This window comes from Neofelis nebulosa, chromosome 18 (assembly GCF_028018385.1).
Source record: "Neofelis nebulosa isolate mNeoNeb1 chromosome 18, mNeoNeb1.pri, whole genome shotgun sequence".
NCBI classification, from domain to species: Eukaryota; Metazoa; Chordata; class Mammalia; order Carnivora; family Felidae; genus Neofelis; species Neofelis nebulosa.
The window spans coordinates 32423056-32445809 of NC_080799.1; the positions used below are offsets into that span (position 1 = coordinate 32423056).

The following is a 22754-nucleotide window of genomic DNA, read 5'->3' on the forward strand; positions in this document are numbered from 1 at the left end:
ACTTATGCGTACCTATCATCTGCCCATAGTAATAAAAACAATAATGGGGATGGTTAGACCCTGCTAGAATGGCAAATTAACTCAACCCCTTTTATTTATTTTTTTTTTAATTTTTTTTTTTTTAACGTTTATTTATTTTTGAGACAGAGAGAGACAGAGCATGAACAGGGGAGGGGCAGAGAGAGAGGGAGACAGAGAATCCGAAACAGGCTCTGGGCTCTGAGCTGTCAGCACAGAGCCTGACGCGGGGCTCGAACTCCCGGACCGTGAGATCATGACCTGAGCTGAAGTCGGATGCTTAACCGACCGAGCCACCCAGGCGCCCCTCAACCCCTTTTAAAAAACAAGGCTCTAGGGGCACCTGGGTGGCTCAGTCAGTCAAGCGTCTCTTCATCTCAGCTCAGGTCATGATCTCACAGTTTGTGACACTGAGTCCCACACCAGGCTCCGTGCTGACAGTCGCAGAGCCTGCTTGAGATTCTCTCTCCCTCTGTCTCTGCCCCTCCCCTGCCTGTACGTACTTTCTCTCTCTCTCAAAATAAATAAAGAAATAAACATTTAAAAAAAAGTCTCCAGCTAGAGTGAAATCTTTTCAAATGTTCTAAGATACTCCACCCCTGAGAATATGTTCTAAAAGTCAACAAGCACAATCCATGTGACACTGTTACAATGTTTTCTTTAAAAGAAAAAAAAAAAAAAAAGAGAGAGAGAGAGACAGCAATCTAAATGTCAAACCACAGGTAGTAATTATATAAATTATAGTTCACCAATACAAGGAACAACTGCTTCCACGTTGTATAATTTAAAAAGTTACACAGGACCGTGGGAAAATCCTGACAACAGTAAATGAAAAACATAAGACTGAAAATAATACGCACTGGCCACATGCGACCTTGGAAACTGCACACAAACCTGGATGAGAATCAGATGGTAACCCACCAGTAAACAAACAGTGGCCTGTGGGAAAACACCTGTGGCTCACGTGACTAAGGGGCAAACTCCCAATATATCAAGAGCTCCTGCAAATCAACAGGAAAAAGACGAAAAACACACTCACGGAAAAGAACACGCCTATCACTGGGAAATATATTGCTGGATGCTCAGCTTCTAACCTAAAGGGAAATGCAAACACCAATAAGGCATTTTTTAACCCATCACACTAACAAACTTGTTTACGCCCAGTGCTTGGGATGATGCAAAGAAAGGGGAATTCTCATTCACCATCAGTGGCAATGGACTTGCTACATTTTCCTTTCTGGAAAATAACCAGCTGATACCTATTTTAAAAATTTTACAGGGGGCGCCTGGGTGGCTCAGTCGGTTGGGCGTCCGACTTCGGCTCAGGTCACGATCTCGCAGTCTGTGAGTTCGAGCCCCGCGCCGGGCTCTGTGCTGACAGCTCAGAGCCTGGAGCCTGTTTCAGATTCTGTGTCTCCCTCTCTCTCTGACCTTCCCCCATTCATGCTCTGTCTCTGTCTCAAAAATGAATAAATGTTAAAAAAAAAAAATTAAAAATTTTACAGAATTCCGACCCATGTACAAGGATGCTTACTGGAGCACTGTTCACAGGAAAGAAAAATGGAAAATCATGCAAGCAGTGGTTACTGATAGGGAAGTGACTGAGTTAATTATAACAAATCTGCAAGTTGGAATATTAAATAATTATGAATATTATATATTATATTAAATATCATTATGTTAGGGGTGCCTGGGTAGCTCAGTCAGTTAAGTGTGTGACTCTTGACTTCGGCTCACGTCATGATCTGTTTGTGGGTTCAAGTCCCACATCGCGCTCTACACACACAACGTGGAACCTGCCTGAGATTCTCTCGTGCCCACCCCCCGCGCCTCCCCAGCTCCTGCACCTGCACACATTCTCTCAAAAATGATATTTAAAAAATATATTATGTAATACGTAAAGAGTATTATATAAATTCTATGTATTGACATGTATCATGTTAAGTGGAATTAAAAAGCAGAGTGAGGCGTCTGGGTGGTTGAGTAGTACATGTGACTCTTGATCTCAGGGTCATGAGCGTACGCCCCACGTTGGGCATGGAGCCCACCTGAAAAAATCTTTTAAATAAACAATAAAATAAAAATCCCTATGATGACTGCGTTGTAACAAAAAGTGTCGCTCTTATAATTCACGCAACGGACGAAACCAGAAAGCTTAACGTGTAAAAAATTAAATCGAGTTGCATCAGCATGATGGGATTCTCAAACTTTACATGTCGTTCAACTGTTGACATAAATGCACTTTTGAAATGACAGAGAAGGCAAAGAATTTTAAAATTCAACCATATATATTTCTTTAATGGGAGCAAAACCAAGCACTCTCCAGACAGAACTCCTTAGAATGTACAGTTTAACGCAGCTGGACAAAAACCCTCTCCTGTAGGAGGGAAGCAACGTGAACCTGGTCAAGGTCCAGCTTGCTTCCTCGCCTCATCAGGCCAGCAACACAACGGGTGCTTAATAAATGCTGCTGGGTGGTGGGTCCATGAGTGCACAGCGGCCACTAGGCGATCAGAACTATCAAATTTTCAAAGCGCAGGTCCCCTCGTCCCAGCCATTCCTCAGGGAGGAACTTATTCTGCTGAGTCATTTACATCTACTCGCATGCAAAGATGAGTGCCCGGGGAATGCTCCAGGCAGGACTGTTTATCGTGCCAAAATTCTGGAACGAAGACCCACAGAGACAAAGGTGGGGCGGAGGTGAGTACATGGCACAGTCATGTGACGGAAAAATGTATGGCTTGTAAAGAAGTGATATTTCCTTTTTCTTTCCATCTGCAGGGACTTAATGTGGAAAAAAAAATTGACACTATTTTTTTTTATTTTTTTTAACGTTTATTTATTTTTGAGACAGAGAGAGACAGAGCATGAACGGGGGAGGGTCAGAGAGAGGGAGACACAGAATCTGAAACAAGCTCCAGGCTCTAAGCTGTCAGCACAGAGCCCGACGCGGGGCTCGAACTCACCGACCGTGAGATCGTGACCTGAGCCGAAGCCGGCCGCTCAACTGACTGAGCCACCCAGGCGCCCCACTGCTATTTTTTTTTTAATCGTTATTTAATTTATTTTGAGAAAGACAGGGAGAGAGAGAATCCCAAGCAGGGTCCTTGTGGTCAACACAGAGCCCCATGCAGGGCTCGCTCTCACGTATGTGAGATCACGACCTGAGCTGAAATCAGGAGTCACACTTAACTGACTGAGCCACCCAGGGGCCCCAATTTTGGCTTTTAAGTGAAGGGAGCAAATTACAGAACATTAGTTAGAATACAAACCCACCTAGGGAGGAACAAAAGATATCCATACTCCCTCACCCTTTCATACATATTTGCGTATGCTTGGCATTTTTTTTTTTTTTTTTAATTTTTTTTAACGTTTATTTATTTTTGAGACAGAGCATGAATGGGGGAGGGTCACAGAGAGAGGGAGACACAGAATCCGAAACAGGCTCCAGGCTCCGAGCCGTCAGCACAGAGCCCGACGCGGGGCTTGAACCCACGGACCGTGAGATCATGACCTGAGCCGAAGTCGGACGCTCAACCGACCAAGCCACACAGGCGCCCCACTTGGCATTTTTTCTAGGACTCCCAAGAAACTCTATCATCAATGGCCACCAAAGAAGGAGGGGGAAGAACTAAACATCTGCTTTCCTGCTGTAGAGACTATTCACATTTTTAAAAATAATAGCACAATCAAAACAGTTACCACCCAAGATCTTCACGCTATCAGCCAGATCAATTGAACATCTAGTTTTAAAAGAGTTTTCCTTGGGGCGCCTAGCTGCCTCAGGTGGAAAAGCATGCAACTCTTGATCTCAGGGTTGTGAGTTCCAGCCCCATGGCGGGTGCAGAAATTACTTAGAAATAAAACTGAAGGGGCGCCTGGGTGGCGCAGTCGGCTGAGCGTCCGACTTCAGCCAGGTCACGATCTCGCGGTCTGTGAGTTCGAGCCCCGCGTCGGGCTCTGGGCTGATGGCTCGGAGCCTGGAGCCTGCTTCCGATTCTGTGTCTCCCTCTCTCTCTGCCCCTCCCCCGTTCATGCTCTGTCTCTCTCTGTCCCAAAAATAAATAAAAAAACGTTGAAAAAAAAAAATTAAAAAAAAAAAAAAAAGAAATAAAACTGAAAAAATAAATAAATAAATAAAGGAAAAAGAATAAGAGTTTCTTAGCAATTTAAAGAGAGTCATCTTGGGGCGCCTGGGTGGCGCAGTCGGTTAAGCGTCCGACTTCAGCCAGGTCACGATCTCGCGGTCCGTGAGTTCGAGCCCCGCGTCAGGCTCTGGGCTGATGGCTCGGAGCCTGGAGCCTGTTTCCGATTCTGTGTCTCCCTCTCTCTCTGCCCCTCCCCCGTTCATGCTCTGTCTCTCTCTGTCCCAAAAATAAAATAAAAAATGTTGAAAAAAAAAATTTAAAAAAAAAAAAAAAAAAAAAGAGAGTCATCTTAACTGGTCAGGAAACGCCTTTGGAAGAGAATCAAGGGCAGCTGGGAGTGGGGAATCCCAACTCGGTCTGACCCTGAAGGGTTTTCAACTGTGCTTCGGAAACAGGAGACTCATAAAAAGTATACATTGAATTTCACTATAAAAACCCGAGACTCGTTCCCACCTAAATGGATCAGAGGCCCATGCCTCTGCAAGTATTGCTGTTTCCTCGCCAAGCTTCCTCTTTGGAATTTTCAGGCCCTGATTATTAGCCCAAGCCATTTTATTGGTGCTTTATGCCTTTTTGCAGAATGCTGCGGCCAAGAGTTTTATGAGATGGGCTCTGTAGTTCTGTGGAGTTAAACTCTGCAATACTCTGACCACTCCAGGCACCCCAGGGTCTTTGCACTTGGAGTTCTTGTTACCTAATACTTCCTCCCCCTAGTCCTTTCATGGCCAGCTTTGCCGTTCAGATCACAGGTCAAATGTTACCTCCTCTGCAAGGCTGTCCCTGGGTATCCCTCTATCACAGCTCGCACGCCATGCCAGGTCCTCTGGTTTATGTCCTTGTGGCACTTACCACGCCCCAGAATTATTGTGGTCATTCCTAGTGTAAGCTCCATGAGCATACGCACCTCATCTCCTTTGTTTGTGGCTGCACTTCGAGCGCCCTCCCCACAACAGGGCCGCAGGCACACAGATGTTCAGTTAACAAGACTAAATCGATGAACAGTTGTAGGAGGAACAAGAGATGAAATCCAGGGTTGGGACACCCTGGGGGCTCAGTCGGTTAAGCGTCCAACTTCGGCTCAGGTCATGATCTCACGGTTTCTGGGTTCGAGCCCCATGTCAGGCTCTGTGCTGACAGCTCAGGGCCTGGAGCCTGCTTTGGATTCTGTGTCTCCCTCGCTCTCTCTACCCCTCCCCCACTCATTCATTTTCTTTCTATCTCAAAAACAAATAAAACACTGAAAGAAAAAAAAAAAACAAAACAGAAATCAAATCCAGTGTTTTAAAAGACCACTCTCAAGCTCTGCATACCAGGAAAAGTTTCATAAATGCTCTGCAAAGAGGAGGGCGTCTCCAATCAAGTAGCCACCTACGAGGCCAATAAAAGGTAAACCAATAAAAGGTAAACAGAGATTCTCAAAGGAAGGGAAAAGCCCCCATAAAACCTCAATTACTACCTCCCCAGTCATCTAGACCCATTTTCCAGGACTTGGCAACCTCCCCCAGGACATGAATCCCACAATTAAGCTAAAGGGATACTTAAGTGGAGCCTCAACTTGGTGACTGCCCATCTATCCCGAGGCAGTTTAAAAAGAGGGAGCAGGGGCGCCTGGGTGGCGCAGTCGGTTAAGCGTCCGACTTCAGCCAGGTCACGATCTCGCAGTCTGTGAGTTCGAGCCCCGCGTCAGGCTCTGGTCTGATGGCTCGGAGCCTGGAGCCTGTTTCCGATTCTGTGTCTCCCTCTCTCTCTGCCCCTCCCCCGTTCATGCTCTGTCTCTCTCTGTCCCAAAAATAAATAAAAAACGTTGAAAAAAAAATTAAAAAAAAAAAATAAAAAGAGGGAGCAAAGCTTCAAAGCCAACCTCGACAGAGAGGTGTTTTCGCCCTGGGACTGCACCATCACACACACTAGGACCAGAAGGGAAAGGATTCCTGTGGAAAAGCAGAGCCCTCAGTGGAAACAGGCAAACGGCTCGGAAAAGGCTGCAACCTCCTTCGTCGCGTAATTGGAGGTGAACCTTCTTAACGTCTCATTAAGCTTCTCCAAGGCAACCCCTATAAGCCAATTACATGAGGCGTACAACAGCCTAAAATCTCTGGGGAAAACGCAAGGATGAGGGCAAGGCTTGCCCCTAATTTATTCTCCAGATTCCTCCACGCCAACGGCTGTGTGACTTCACCACCAAAGGGACACGTGGCAGCGTCTGGAGGGAAAGGTGCTGTCACAACACGGGGAGGTAGACACCAAGGAGACCGCTGGACATCCTGCAGTGCGCAGGGGAGCCCTCACAGCAGAGGATTATCTGGCCCCAAATGTCAAAGTGCTCAGGCTGAGAAACTGTGCTGTGCCTCCACCTCCCCAAACCGGCTTCCTCAAAGGGTCCCCGTCAACCCCCAGCCCTCCAGAGCTAAGTACAGGTTCACTACCGCCATCGGGAGACGCTGTCCCAGTTTCCACGCCAGGCTGGGGGAAACACCTGCCTCAGGATGTTCGAGTCCTTGTCATTCTTCCAAATCCTTTTATTAGAGCTTTCTCTTTGCAAAATGTTCAGACAAGTTTTGATGGGCCAGAGGTTTACTAACCATTAAGATATGATAATAACAGCTAGACCTTATCCCACCATGAGAATCTAGAAATGCCTCGGGCATCAATGGCAATGAGTTTATCCGCCCCCCTCCAGCAGACATGACCTTGATAAAGCCAGGGGTCTCTGCTCCATTAAATAACCAATCAGATGGACCCCAGGCATTTCACCAAGAGCTTGGGCTTCAAGGCTACCGGTGCCAGGTGAGTTCTCTCAGTGAAGGAAGCAGACAGGGTGAGGAAACACAATGAAAAACAGCCGGGGACGGACGCTGGGCTCAAGGAGGAGGAGGGCTTGCAGCAAACGGGGGCCAGCAGAGGTCTGTTCCAGGGAGGGCAGCCTGCCCTCTCCCCACCGCCCCCAGTGACCACTACCATGTACAAATGCACCCTCCCCCCCTTCCCGTTTATCAGATCTCCTGATTTGTCAGAAGTCAGGAATCCACATTTTTCCGTGAACTCTTTCAATCAGTAAACGGTAGCGATTACAAGTAATCCCCAATTAAAATAAGGCCAAAGCATGGGGCGCCTGGGTGGCGCAGTCGGTTAAGCGGCCGACTTCAGCCAGGTCACGATCTCGCGGTCTGTGAGTTCGAGCCCCGCGTCGGGCTCTGGGCTGACGGCTCGGAGCCTGGAGCCTGTTTCCGATTCTGTGTCTCCCTCTCTCTCTGCCCCTCCCCCGTTCATGCTCTGTCTCTCTCTGTCCCAAAAATAAATAAAAAAAAAAAAAAAAAATAAGGCCAAAGCAGCACACTGGTGGACTAGATCTGATCCCCCGTTTGAAACCCGTACCTCAGCAAATGGGGTAGGAGCAGAGTACAAAAGGGACAGAGGCTCCAATGCAGGCTCTGTGCGGACAGCAGAGAGCCCGATGCAGGGCTCGAACTCGATAACCGTTAGATCGTAGCTTGACGCTGAACCGACTGAGCCACCAAGGTGCCCGCTCATATTTAAATGCTGACTGAGCCTACTTATGTTTGAGGCGCTGAGTCCTGGGACAAGAGGGAGGGGCAAGACTCAGTGCTGACCCTTGCAACGTAGAGTCTATGCCATCATTGGTGGAAGCTAGAGGGCTTGGTCTCCGTGGGTATCCAATCCAGACAGGTGAGTGACTATTCTGTCCTAAGAGATGTCTGGGAAGACGCTGCAACCCAGCTCAAGAACCATTCCAGTCTTCGTGTCATTTATTCCTTTCACAAATATTTACTGGGCACCTACTATATCCCAGGCACCATTGTACCGTGGAGATAAACACAGGCCAAAAAAAAAAAAAAAAAAAAAAACCCACAAAAAACAAAAACCTGCCCCTGTGGAGTTGACCTGTTTGTGGGAGTTTACAGAAAATAAACAAAGTAAGTAAAATATCTGATGTATTAGATTAGTTCAAGGGGGTGTGGGGACGTGTACAGAACAGAGTGCAGAGAAGGACTGGGGGCACAAGGAAGTGGCAGGGAGTTAGAGAAAAGCTGCCTGAGGTGACATGTGACCAAACATTTGAAGGTAAAGGAACATTCCAGGCAAGGAAACAAGTGCAAAGGCCCTGAGGCAGGCTAGAAACCACTGTGGCAGGAGCAAAACGAGACAGAAAGTAGTAGGTGACGAGGTCAGAGAGGTGATGGGGCCAGCTTCTGCTGACTCCTGTAGGCCTAAACCTTTTCACTTCTACCTGAGGGAGGTGGGGAGCCACTGCAGGGTTTCATGCACAAGAGGGACAAGACCTGACCTGCGTCTTGAACAGGACCCTGCTAGCTGCTGAGGTGAGACTAGACCGTAGGGGGTCAAGGACCGAAGCAGGGAGAGCGGTGAGGGGGGAATGTTCAACTCCTGGAGTGAGCTGAGCTACGGTGGCTCCGGCCAAATGAGGTGGGGGTGGCGGCCGGCTGTGAGAAGCTGGCAGATTTGGAAACATTCTGAAGCAAGCGGCAACAGCGGAGGCGTGGCAAGCGAGGGAAGGCGACGGTCAAGGGTGCTGCGGGTTTGGGGCCTGGGCCTCCGAGGACGGGGCTGACGGTAACTGAGATGGGGAGGGTCCGAAGTCCCGTTTGGGACACGTCAGGTTGGAGATACCCACCCACAAGACATCTCCCGGGGCAGGGCGATACCCACTCCTAAAAGTTGAATCCCCCACCACATTCAAAAGGTGACGCACCTCCAAGAGTATCACAAACAGACCCGGTCCAGCTGGGGGAAGGCCCGGGAACCCTGAATCGGCTCTTGCCCTGCCCTGTCCCCTCAAAGGTTCCTCCTCTCTCCTCCCAGAGCCATCTGCCTTCTTACCTCAGGCCCATCATGCCGCCATTCTGGGCCTTGAATTCCTGCAGGAACGGATGGGGTGAGGGGAGGACCATGCAGGGTCCCTTTCGGCTCTAACAATCCAAAGGAAGGTAGAGGAAGGCAAAGGGATCGGTCTGAAAACTTACAGAAAACTTGGGGGGGGGGGGGAGGTTAGGGGTGCAATTTGGCTGTTCAAAGACTGTTGTGAACCCAGGAGGAACTATAAGAGATAAATAAAAACTATAAGAGATAAATAAAAAAAAAAAAACTCACTCCAAGGCCAGATCTCACCCCAAGAGAAATTTCTAATGGCTTCTAAAATATTCCCTTTTCTCCCAGCCCTTGGCTGCTTATTCACATAGTCAGGGATTTCGTGTGTTCTCCACGGCAAACGGGAGCTCAGGGGCCAAGTATGAGCAGGACTCCACGAACGGCAACACGGGCCTGCTACTTCTATTAGCCACTCTCAGCGACAGCAAGTGCAGCACCAAAAACTAACTAGAGAATTCCAGCTGGTGTGGACCGCTGACAATTACTGGACGCTAACTGTATACTCAAGAGCAATACCCTATGCAACTGCCAAGGATTTGCTCATTTGATCCTTGGGCCACCGGTCTTTGCTTAGTATTGCGTTGTCCCCCGTTTCCCACACGGGGAAACCGAGGCACGCAGAGAAATCACTCGCTGAAACTGCAGAGCCAGGATTTGAAGCCTGGGGACGCAGGCACTCGCTCTGAGGCACCACAGCGCACTGCTTACTAATTTGTTTCTCCGACTTTTTGACATTTTTCCGATTTTTCTATGCTGGGTCTGCAACATAATAAATATTTTTTAAAAATTAACCCACAAGGAGGGGCAGCTGGGTGGCTCAGTCAATTGAGTGTCTGACTTCTGCTCAGGTCATGATCTCACAATTCGTGGGTTCAAGCCCCATACCCGGCTCTGTGCTGACAGTGCGGAGCCGGGAGCCTGCTTAGGATTCTGTCTCTCCCTCTCTCTCTGCCCCTCCCCCACTTGCACTCTGCAAGTGTGTGTGTGTGTGTGTCTCAAAAAATAAATATTTTTATTTTATTAAATTTTATTAAATTTATAAATATATATATTTTTTATAAATTTTTTATAAATTTTATAAAAATTTATAAATTTTTATAATATATATATAAATATAAATTTATTAATTTATTAAATTTTATTAAAAAAATTTTTTAAGTTACCCACAAGGAGAGACTCCTATTCCCAACCACCATACAAACACCAGCCACAAAACAGCCCCCTTCTTACCAGCACTAATGGGAAAAACAAGCTGGTGCTGGTAAACCCAGCACCTATCTGAGTAAAGAAGCACCTCTTCTCTCCCTCCAGAGCATTTGCCTAAGTGAAGGTGGTTAAGTCCCTGGAACCCACACCGTGGGCCATTTCCACATTCTGGTTCTTCTGGACTTTTCAGTTCACAGGGCAGAGGCAGGCAGTGGCCCAGGAACAAAGCTCTGATAAGAGTCTCACGTGGGCCAGTCCCTTTAATTTCTAAACACAAGGCCTTGGTCACAGAGAAGCCAAGTATAAGGGGCGGGGGGAGGGGGGGGCAGCAGCCCCATCCCTCTGCCCCCTCCCCAGCTGAAGAAAATGAGAATCCACAGGAAGGACAAGCAACTAGAAATATACAACTTCACCTTCAGAAAGAAGGGACTCTAATCGGGGCACAGGCTGAGCCTCCTATACAAATGATCTCATTTACTTTTCAAACAACCCTAAGAATTGGGGCTTTTTTGGATCCTGCCCCCATTTTACAGATGAGGAAATTAAGGCACAGAAAAGTAATGTGGCTTCCCTCTCCCAGCCTGGAGTGTGCCGCCCTAGAAAACACAGAAAGTAGGGTGCCTGGGTGGCTCCGTGGGTGAAACGTCCGACTTCGGCTCAGGTCATGATCTCACATCTTGTGGGTTCCGGCTCCACATTGGGCTCTGTGCTGACAGCTCAGAGGCTGGAGCCTCTTCCAATTCTGTGTCTCCATCTCTCTCTGCCCCTCCCCTGCTCACCTGCGTGTGCTCTCCCTCTCTCTCAAAAATGAATACACATTAAAAACAAAAATTTTTTTTAAACACAGAAACTACCTGCTTTCTGTTACATTTGGTTTCTCTAGCTACCTAGAAGTTCTCACGCTGCAGTGGCCAGCTTTGAAACTCTGCTTCCAAGCTCCAAACCCTCCCTCCCCCACCCAAAACTGGGGCATCCAGGAATCCAGAAGAAGGGACAGAGGAAAGTCTGCAAGGGCAAAGACTCGGAAAAAGGGAGGGTCTGGCAACCAAGGCCATACATTGCCTGCCCCAAGCAAAATAACCATGTGGTAATTTCTGTAGCAAAAAGTCCAAAGAGAAAGAGAAAAAAAAAAAAAAAAAAAAAGACACAATTGGTTTTCCTGGATGAACTTCTTAAGCTAAATAAACAGAGTACCCCGAAACACACTTTGCTTTGGAAAACCTCATTAACCATCAACTGCCAGTTGTCACTAATAAAGTCCATCCTGATGCAAAATGTGATTCCCAGTCAACCTATTTTTTTTTTCCCCTGTGTAATCTAAGATAAGAAAATAAACAAGGAAGCACTCCAAAATTCACAGCAACACTAGACCAGATCTCCCTCTGGATCCTTGCAAAAATAATCTTGCGGCTGTTACACCTGGCAGAGGGAACAGGGATTCCACAGGTTTTCCAAACGGAGTCCTACTTTGCAAATGCTCTGTCCTCCAGTCCCCCAGACCCCGAATGCAAAAGTTATCTGTCAGATTCCCAGCCCTAGAGTCAATCTCTCATCCTATCAGCCTGAAATCTGGGAGATGTACTAAGGTGTATTTGATTGTTCTACCAAACGACACCCCCCACCCCCAAACAAAGCCTTCCCCTGGGGCCCTCAAGGATGACTTTTTCAACACTACAAAGGCAGCAGGCAAGGGAAGGGCCACAAAACAGAACAAGGAGGTATTTTTGGATGCTAATCACCAGCTCCTAAGAGCCAAGGCTGTTTCTCTCTCCTGAATCCAAGACAAAAGAGGGAAAACAAAACTATCCTGTCCAGCTTCGCCTGTGTTTCCCAATAATCAAGAGAGTGTGCCACAGACGTGCCCTCCTGGAACAAAGAGGTAAATCGCATTAGAGGGAAGCTAAAGCCCAAGACAGTGGGAATTAAACCACAGAAAGGGAACTCAGGAGCCAGAGCCAGGCCAGCACTACTTGCCAGGGAAAAAGCCACGTGCATCCCCACAGACAGGAACCTCACATTACAGAGGTGGGACGGCCCTGCACCCCAAACCTGACAGAAGGGCCCGGTGAGGCAGCGGGGGACAGCCCTACCTTCTTTCCTGGCTGTTCCCCAAACTTCCCATATCCTTCCCGTTTCCCCAAACCCCCCTATAGTAATTAAGCAGACAGAAAGTAAAAGATGGCAAAAATACGTAACCACAGGAGCGTAATGTTGATGCAGCACAACCAGGGAAGGGGCAAACATCCCTTCCTCCAGCCCGAGCCTCTTCCCAGCTCAGCCCTTTGGGAATGGGGCGTTCTTGGTGAAAGGGGGGACCCCAATCCACAAAAGACAGGGGAGAACTTAAGCCGGGAAACCACCCCCTGTGCTGCCGCCCTCCCCCCCACCCCCAATCCCTGGCGTCCCCTCCCGCGGAAGGTTATTTTTAATTGCAGGGGCAACCGCAAAGCAGGAAGCCCTGTCCCCCAAGCTCTGGCCCCTAACGTTTCCCCTAAAGCCCCGGAGCCGGGCACATGCACAGCCCCTGCCCCGTTCCCGGGAGCTGAGCTGCCCAGGTCCCCCCGCCCCTCCGCCCCGCTCCCATCGGCGGCGCCCGCGACGGGCCGGGCGCGGGACCCCCGGGCCGGCTGCGGAGCGGACGAGGCGGCACCGGGCGGCCGCGGGGGCTGCGGGCCCAGCCCGGCCCGCCCGGCGCTTCCCCTCCCGGGCCGGCCTCCCAGCCGGCGGCCGCCCCCTCCCGGCGGCCCCACGCGGCCCGGGCGGCCGCAGAGCACGTACCCAGAAGGGGTCAGAGCCATCGGCGCTGCAGAAGCCCCGGAGCGCCATGCGGCGGGCGGGCGGGCGGGCGGACGGGCCCGGCTGCTGGCGGCTGCTGCTGGCGGCGGCGGCGGCGGCGGCAAGAGGGCGGGAGGCGGCGGCGGAGCGGGCCCGGGGCCGCAACGCCGCCTGGTTGGCCGGGCGTCACGGGGATGCGGCGCCCCGCCCAGCCCCGCCCCTGCGCCCGGCTCGCCTCCAGCCGCGGGGTGCCGGCGGGCTACGCTGCGCCCCTCGGCGCCCACCCCGGCCGGGACCCGGGCGGGGGTGTGTGTCCTCGAGGAGCTGCGGGGACCCCTGCGGCCGGACCTTGCGACCCGTTTTCCAATCCCGCGGTGGCGACGGCGACAGCAACGGTAATAGTATCGCCAGGAGAAAACAGGTACTGAACCCTCCGCCAGCCAGGACAGTGCCAAACGGCTTAGCTGTATCCTCATTGGATCCTTACTAGGAGCACAGAGGTTGAGTGACTTCTCCAGGGTCGCCGGGTCAGCCCCGCCAGCTGAGTCCAGAGCTGATACAGAGGACAGAGACAGTAGGAGGTGGATACGCTCATTGGTCTACCCTTCACAGATGGAGAAACTGAGGCCCAGAGAGGTGAAGTGACTTGCCCAAGGTCACACAGCTGCCAACGGCACAAGTGGGATCTGACCCCATGACCCATCTGCGCCAGAGGGGTCATGGTGGGAAGACTCCAGTCTCCATCCCAAACCGTTGTCATCCCCCACATAGGTAGAAAGCACCTTGCCATTTTCTCCATCATCTTTAGCAGCACTCAAATAACCAGGTTTTTGATCCTCTTAGAGGTAAACTGAGGCCTGGAGACATATCTTCCTCAACTCAGGTGGGGGTTACATGGGGCAAACCCATGTTAAGTTGAAAATATCCTATGTTGAAAATGCATTTAGGGGGCACCTGGGTGGTTCAGTCCGTTAAGTGGCCAACTTTGGCTCTTGTCATGATGTTCGGTTCATGATCTTGGCTTCATGAGTTTGAGCCCCACATTGGGCTCTCTGCTGTCAGAGCAGAGCCCGCTTTGGATCCTCTGTCTCCCTCTCTCGGCCCTCCCCTGCTTGTACTCTCTCTCTCTCTTTCTCTCTCTCTCTCTCAAAATTAAATAAACATTAAAAAAAAAAAAAAGAAAATGCATTTAGTGTATCTAAGGTACAGAATATCACAGCTTAGCCTAGCCCACCTTAAATGTACTAAGAACACATACATTAGCCTACAGCTGGGCAAAATCAGATCTAACACAAAGCCTACTTTGTAATAAAGTGTTGAATATGTCCCGTAATTTGTTGAATATTGTACTGAAACTGAAAAACAGAATGGTTGTTAATCAATTTTAACTGCTCTTGATTATGTGACCAACTGGGAGCTACAGCTTGCTGCATGGTGAGAAAGTATCATAGGGCATATCACTAGCCTGGGACAAGATCCAAATTCAAAATTCCAAGTCCAGTTTCTACAGAATGCATATAGTTTTCACCCCATCGTGAAATCAAAAAATTGTAAGTCAAGCCATCATTTAAGTCTGGAACCACCTGTAGTGATAATTAACAGGCATTCACAGTCATGGGACTTCCTAAAGGCATGTTCTTAGCAATGAACATGAATTAACTTAAATGCTCACAACAACCCCATGAAGTTAGTATTATTATCATGATCCCCATTTTGTGGTTGAGGAAACTGAGCCCCAGAGAGGCAGAGTGATTTGTCAGGGATTACGGAGACAGTAGGGCTACAAACCACTCTTTGAACTCAGGCAGACCGGGAAGGAAGGAATCCGTAACACTGACCATTTTGCCATACTGCCTCAGCACTGTTTAATGTACAGGTAGTTAGTGACAGAGGAGCTGGGACTGGGGCCTGAGTGTCTAAGCTTTCACTGTGACACCAGCAATGCCTTTCCTTCCTTCTCTCCCCCTTAATCCTTTGCCTGATGTATAGTTTCCATCACACACACACCAGCTGCACCAAATAAAACAGGAATGGTGATTGAATGTGAGACATCCCCCCCACCCCCACCCCTGCCAAGTACTTAGGGAGATAGGATTGGTTTCTGTGATTTTTTTATTGGCCGAGGCTCCCCTCAGGGTGAGTTTTTAAGGGATAATTTCTTTCAAGTGATAATGCTCCTTGGCTGGTTGCTTTGAGATTTATACATCTAACGAATACTTATTGAGCAAATATTATACGCCAGGGCTTGCTAGGAACGAGAGAAAGTTGCTGTTCCTATGCAGTTCGCAGTCTTAGGGTTGGGTTTTTTGTTGTTGTTGTTTGATTTTTTTATCTTTAAGCCCAACATGGGGCTCGAATTCATGACCCCAAGATCAAGAGTCAGATGCTCTACTCACTGAGTCTCAGAGTGCCCCCAAAGTGTTGGGGGTTTTTTAAAGTATTTTTTATGGTATGAGGGCAGGTTAATTAAATAATCACATACAGCAAAGGCTATTTACAGCTTTGGTAGAAGCTGGGAAGAAAAAGTGGAAGAGGGCCAACAAGGGCCCCGGCCTGCTGGCAGTGGAAGTCAAGGAAGGCTTCTGGGGGGAAGGAGTTTATGCACCGACATGCAAGCCATGAGTCCGGTCTTGGGCCTGGATTGTGTTCCAGGCTGCAGAAAACAGCTTATGGAAAAGCCATGGAACAGGACAGAGCAGGCCCTCAGTAGAACTAGAAGACGGTCTGGGTGGCAGGAATCCAGAGAGTGAAGCAGATGGGACCCATCTGGGGCAAGACAGATCAGAAGGCTTGCAGGATCTTTTTGGTCAACCGGGGGGTGGGGGGGGGGGGGGGTTCAGCTTGGCCCTAAGAGCAATGGGGAGCCACTGTTGGTTTCAAGTGGGGCAAGACGGACATTTTCCTTTTTTGTACGAACGTTTTGTTCATTAATTCTTTCAACAAATGTTGATTAAGCAAACATATGAAATGGTTCTTAACATCATCAGGGAAATGCAAAAAAAAAACCCAAAAAACAAGAAACAAAACAAACCCAAACCCAGCCATTACAATTTACCAGAGTGACAGAAATGAAAATACCAATCTTCAGCAAAGATACGGAAGTAAAACTCCTCTGTTAGCGGGGATGGACATTGGTTCAACCACTTTGGAAAGCTGCTAGATAATTTCTGCTGAAGCTAAACATAGGATTACACAGGGGCACAGCAACTCCACTGCTTTCTGGGAGATGGGAGTGCTTATGTTCACTGAAAAACATCTATAAAAAATGTTCATAAGAGCTTTGTTCAAAAAGCCCAAAACTAGATGTCACTGAGTGGCCCATCCGTAGTCAAAAGGGTGAATGAATTGTGGCCTACGCACACAATAGATCACTACACAGCCAAAAAAAAAAAAAAAAAAAGAATCAGACAGCTGGGGTGCCTGGGTGGCTCAGTTGGTTAAGCGTCTGACTCTTCATTTCGGCTGGGGTCATGATCTCCCAGTTCATGGGTTCGAGCCCCGAACTCTCTCTCCCTGATTCTCTCTCTCTCTCTCTCCTTCCCTCTCTGCCCCTCCCTGGCTTTCTCTCTTCCTCAAAATAAATAAATAAACTTCAAAAATCTTAAAAATTAGAAAAGAATCAAACTGCTAACACATATAACAGAAAGAAAGAATGGAATCTCACCAAACGCAGGAAGGAGCAGAAAAGGCTAGGCACAAAAGAGTACATTTGTTCACAACACCATTTATAGGAGGATCAAACACAGTCACCGCTAATAGATTTTAAATGTTTTTTCTTTTAATGTTTATTTTTATCTTTGAGAGAGCATGAGCAGGGGAGGGGCAGAGAGAGAGGGGGACAGAGACTCTGAAGCAGGCTCTGTGCTGATGGCAGGAAGCCTGATGGGGGGCTCGAACCCACGAACCGTGAGATCATGGCCTAAGCCGAAGTCAGACACGCAACTGACTGAGCCACCCAGGCGCCCCACAACTAATAGATTTTGATTAGAGTCAGAATAATGGTTACGTGTGAAGGGGGTATTGATTAGGAAGGGATACAAGAGAAACTCCTCAGTAGCTGGTAAAGTTCTGTAACTGGATCTGGTGGTAGTTACATGGTTTACACATATACATTTTAAAATTCACTGAGCTGGACACTCAAGGTGGTTGTACTTTGCTCTAGAACAGTTACACCTCATGTAGAAATTTTAAATAGAGAATGAATAAATGCTAAATATGAGTAATAAATAACGACCATACCACTTTCCAGGAATAGGCAAGGTAATGGGCAAGGTCCCATAGCTGGGATGTGGCAAAGACAAGGCCCAGCCCTGATCTGACCTGCCAAGGCCCTCCCCGTGCTTCTCCTGCAGCCACAGACCCGAAGGCCTTCCCTTCCCTTCTCTGTCCCCTTCCTCCCCATCTTCAGCCCTTGTACAACTAAGAAACACCCTAGACCAAGAGGCTCTGGGCCCTGACCCAAACCTACCCAATGGACAGCCTACAAAATAAAGGGTGATGAAAATGCAGGATGGAAATTTCAAGCACCAGCCCCTTTGCTAGTACGTGATTCAGTGAATCCAGCCGACAAGAATGCCCAAGAGATCCTTTTTAGTTCTCCCTGAATCCTAGCACCCTGTTCCTGTCGGTTTATTTTATAGTACTTGTCACTATTTGCAACCATTTAATTACTCATTTGCTCCACAGAGGCCTCCCCAGCCACACTGGAAGGTACCAGCCATTGCTGTCGCTCTCGGGAACTGCTACACCAGCCTCCTTCCTGGTGTCCTTTGCCTGCCCCTTCCCACTGCCATCAGCAGCCAGAGGGGTCCTGTTAAAAGCAAGGCAGCTACACACCGCCCCCCCTCCCCCCCCCCCCCCCCCCCCCCCCCGCACAGAACCTGCAATGGCCTCCCCACCATGCTTAGTCCACAACCCGACCAGATACGATCCAGCAATTCCGTTTCTGGGTCGGCACCCACAAGAATTGGACGCAGGGACCCAAACAGATATTTGCACCCTAAGTTGATAGCATCATTATTCCCGAGAGCCAAGCAATGGAAGCCATCCAAGTGTCTGCCCACTGATGAATAAAGCAAATGTGGCCTCTGCATACGATGGAAAATGACTCAGCCTTAAAAACGAAAGAAATTTTGACACAGGCTACAAACTCTGAGCCTTGAAGATGCTGTGCTAAATGAGATAAGGCAGTCAAAGAAGGGCTGATATGGTGTGAGTTCTCAGAGTATTCAAATTCATGGGGATGAAGAGTAGAATGGTGGTTGGCAGGGGCTGTGGGGAGGGGAGAAATGGGGAGGTCGTGTTTAATGGATGTGAACTTGGAGTTCTGCAAGAGGAGAGCACACTGGGGATGGACGTGGTAAGATCTGCCCAACAGTGTGGACGTGCTTAATGCCACAGAAACGTCCCCTTAAAAAATGCTTAAGATGCTTGGGGTCACCTGGGTGGCTCAGCTGCTTGAGCATCCGATTGTGGCTCAGGTCATGATCTGCAAGTTCGTGAGTTCCAGCCCCATGTTGGGCTCTGTGCTGACAGCTCAGAGCCTGGAGCCTGCTTCGGATTCTGTGTCTCCCTGTCTTTCTGCCCCTCGCCCACTCTGTCTCTCTCTCAAAAATAAATAAGTATTTTGTTGTGTGTATTTTGCCACAATAAAAGAAATTAGAATAAAAGAAGCAAAATAGAGCAGTTAAAAAAAAAATCCTACGAGGCCCCGTGTGACCAAGCCCCTGGCCATCTCCAACGTCATCTTATACCTCTTTGTCCTCAGTCCCTGTTCAGCAGCCACATGGAGGGCTTTCTGTCTCTTGAACACGCCAAGCTCATTCCCACCTCCTGCCTTCAACTCCTGCTAAGCCCTCTGCCTGGAGCCTTCTTCCCCCAGATCTTCAAGTGGCCCTTGCTTCCCCTCAGGGCTCAAAAGTCACCTCCTCCCAGAGGCTTTCCCTAATTAACTTACGCTGAGTAACCCCACTCCCTCTAACTCATCACCTGCTTTATTTTCATGCTAGCATTTAACACTACCTGAAAACGCTTAATTGGCTCTTCTCTCCTCCTAGATGAAAAACATGCCCTTGTCTTCCTTCACGAACTCACTCAACAAATATTTATGGAGCATCAGGCAGTGTCCTGGCCAGGAGCCAGCAAACAACCACCAGCCCTTTGTTTTTGTAAATGAAGTCTTACTGGAACGCAGTCCCATACATTTCTTTATGCCTATTTTTATGGCTGCTGTATCCCTACAACCTCAGAGCTGAGTAGTTCCAACAGAGACAGTCAAATTTGGGAACCAAAAAATCCTGCTGGGTCCTCAGAGGCCAGATCAGGTAGGGCCTCCCAGACCACCACAGGGCACGTGGCTTATTCTTGGAGTGAGGCGGGAAGCCATGGGAGGGAACTGAGCAGAAAAGCAGTGTAACTTGAGTTAAGTTTTTTGGTTTGTTTTTAAGTCTATGTATTTTGAGAGAGAGAGCAGGGGAGGGGCAGAGAGAATCCCAAACAGTCTCCGCATTGTCAGCGCAGAGCCCGATGCAGGGCTTGAACTCACCAACCGTGAGATCATGACTTGAGCCGAAATCAAGATTTGGATGCTTAACTGACTGAGCCACCCAGGCGCCCCTTGAGTTAGGTTTTAACAGGTCACTCTGGTTGCTGGATGGAGAATAGACTGTGGGCTTGGCAGTGGGAGGGGCAGCAGAAGCAGGGTATAATAAGATCAAAGCAAAACAGGGTTATGACTAAAGGGGCTAATATCAGCCTTGACTGCAAAGTGGACCCAGGGTAGTGAAGTGACCGGACTATTTGTGCTCAGAAAGCCCTTATCTGCAGCTCTGTACCTATGTTGGAAATCAAGGTAACTTCTCCCATCTTCTAGGAGACAGGTGCTTCCTTGGTAGTGATATCATTTCAAACTGCAGATTTTCTATAATTTTAGAAAGCAAAATTCTCAGTGAGTAAGAAAGGGGCATTCAATCAAAGAAGGAGGTGACTTTGGTGCCTTACAGGTGTGGAGTATCCTTGGGAGAAGTCTCGTTTCCTGTTAGCTTTGCAATTAGTGTTGTTGTGTCTGTTATCCCAGCCTGAAGAATGGCCAGGCTGAGTGTTTTCTCTCTTGGTCTGAATCTAATTTCTGCTTACTCACAATTAAGGATCATTTACTGCATTTCCTTGTCCTGAGCCTTAAGTATCTTTTAATGGACAGTCCCCCATTTTTTTTTTTTAAATAACATCATCTTGCTGAAGAGAATGAGCCAATTATACCAAATGTCCCACATTCCGGATTTCTTTTGTTTCTTCGTTGGTGTGGTTGAATTTGTTCCTCTCTTATGTATTTTGTGAACTTTAGATCTGAAAGTTTCATTGGATTCAGGTTAATAAAGATGCTTTCTGAAGAGGATGCTGCTGACAAGGACAGTGTTAAGAGGATCTGTTTTCCACATAGACCTTCCACCCAGCTCTCTCCTAGATATTCAAGCAAGAGAAATGAAAATGGATGTCCACACAAAGACTTGTACTTGGAGGGGCATTATTCATAATGTCCCCAACTGGATATTTGGGACAAGCCAAATATCATCAACAGGTGAACGGGAAACAATTTGCAATACATCCATATGGTGATTACCGCTCAGCAATGAAAAGGAGCTACACCTTAGATCCGTCTCAGAATCACCATGCTGAGTAAAAGAAACCAGATGCAAAGGGCCACCTGCTGTATACGGTGACTGAAAGCAGACCACTAACTGCCTGGAACCTGGGAAAGGAGGAATTGACTGGAAGGTTGCAGCAGGAGGGAACATTCCAGAATGATGGACATTTCCTTCCTACATCTCGAATATGGTGGGGATGATACAGGCATATATGTCAGAACTCATCACAGTGGATACTTTAAATGGGTGTGTTTTATTGCATTCAATTATATCCCGGTGGGGTTTCGAGCAAAAGAGAATCTGTATAGATCTCTGCTTCTGTGTGTTCTCTCTCCTAAAACCCATATGCCTGTGAAAGTGCCCGAGGTCCAAGGTGTTCCCTCCTTTACAATTGTCCTTCCTCCACTGCACAGAAGTAAGGCAATCCTTGTCACTCTTGTCAAGACCTACTAAGGATGTGGTCGTTCTCCAGTATAAAAACCTGGATGCCAGACAAAAGCATCATGTGAAATCACCGTGTGTGGCTAAGGAAAGAGAATGACCCCAGAGACCAGCCAACAAATCCTTTTGCAGTTCTGATGGTTTCCTCTCTCCTTCCAATCTCCATGGAGGAGGCATGGCTTGTTGGGTGATAGATGACTACAAATAATTTCTGATAATGAGTGAAAATGTGATATGTGGTAAATTACACAGGAGTTTCAACATGTGTGACCTTGAGTCACTTAGCAATGACAAAATTTCCATTCCAGTCCCCTGTTTCTGTGAAAACATTTCTCAGTATTTACTATGGTAAAAACAAAACATTGGAATAACACTTATCCTAAACTCTGTCCCATTCCAGCCATGAGGAATATGTATCCACAGGTAGATGAACCTGAAACCCACACACACACACAGACCACCAGCCCCATTCATCTCATTAAAAGCCTCATTTAGGGGACACCTGGGTGGCTCAGTTGGTTAAGCAAACAACTTAGGCTCAGGTCATGATCTCGCGGTTCTTGAATTCGAGCCCCATGTCGGGCTCTGAGCTGTCAGCACAGAGCCTGCTACGGATTCTGTGTCTCCCTCTCTCTCTGGCCTTCCCCCACTCGTACTCTGTCTCTTTCTCTCTGTCTCTCTCTCTCTTTCTCCCCAAAATAAATAAACATTAAAAAAAATTTTTTGAAGCTTCATTTAGAATGAAACATTTTATATGTTGTACATCTGAAACTAATATCACACTGTATGTTAACTAACTAGAACTTAAATAAAATCATTTAAAAAATAAAACAAATATATGTAAATATATGACAGTTGCCTTTTTTTCAGTATATGTGCTGCTAAAGAGAGCCCTGGAGGGGCGCCTGGGTGGCTCAGTCGGTTGAGCGTCCGACTTCAGCTCAGGTCACGATCTCGCGGTCCGTGAGTTCGAGTCCCACATCGGGCTCTGGGCTGATGGCTCAGAGCCTGGAGCCTGCTTCCGATTCTGTGTCTCCCTCTCTCTCTGCCCCTCCCCCGTTCATGCTCTGTCTCTCTCTGTCTCAAAAATAAATAAATGTTAAAAAAAAAAAAATTAAAAAAAAGAGCACTAGATAACAATTACTGATCATAATGTGGTATATTTATGCTGTTTTGATCAATTACATTCAAATAATAATCGTAGTGATAAGTCAGAGAAAAATGGTAACACAGCCTTAAGAACACAGGACAGTCTTCAAAATTAGACCCTGGGGAAACAGGACTTAAAAAAAATAAATATAACTTCACGAAGGCATTTTTGTTGCAGAGAAGTATGATCAGGTGACTAATAAAAAAAAAACCTTATAAGTATATTACATTAAGGTAGAAATCTGTAGGGCAAGTAGAATGGAAATACAAGTTAAAGGAGCAAAAAAGAAAAAGAGTGAAATAAAATTTCCAACTGTTAAGAGCCTGTTCTTGTATTTTTTTTCCTACATAATTTCCATTTATTTTCATGATGTTGTGTGATTAGGCTCATGAAGTTTTGGGGGTTTTGTTTAGTTTTTACTTCATAATAGTAAACAACTCTGCAATCCAGCCAGACTTGGAGGAA

The 22754-nt window shown here is 47.7% G+C and overlaps 1 protein-coding gene and 1 long non-coding RNA gene across 4 annotated transcripts in view; one reads left to right on the plus strand and one right to left on the minus strand.

Annotated features, from left to right (window-relative positions):
- Positions 1-13181, minus strand: part of ABCC1 (ATP binding cassette subfamily C member 1) — a 142097-nt gene extending 128916 nt beyond the window's left edge. For both annotated transcript variants that reach the window (XM_058710430.1, XM_058710429.1), the window contains exon 1: positions 13059-13181. In XM_058710430.1, coding sequence (XP_058566413.1) covers positions 13059-13106 — 48 coding nt within the window. In that variant the 5' untranslated portion in view covers positions 13107-13181. The remainder of the gene's footprint in view (positions 1-13058) is intronic.
- An 85-nt stretch (positions 13182-13266) lies between these two features.
- On the plus strand, positions 13267-21988 carry LOC131500876 (uncharacterized). Of its 2 annotated transcripts, XR_009256512.1 has the most exons (3): positions 13267-13476; positions 17742-18266; positions 20398-21988. It is a non-coding gene; the product is annotated as an uncharacterized LOC131500876 (long non-coding RNA). The 2 variants fall into 2 exon arrangements; XR_009256511.1 differs by lacking the exon at positions 17742-18266.
- Positions 21989-22754: the final 766 nt, after the last annotated feature.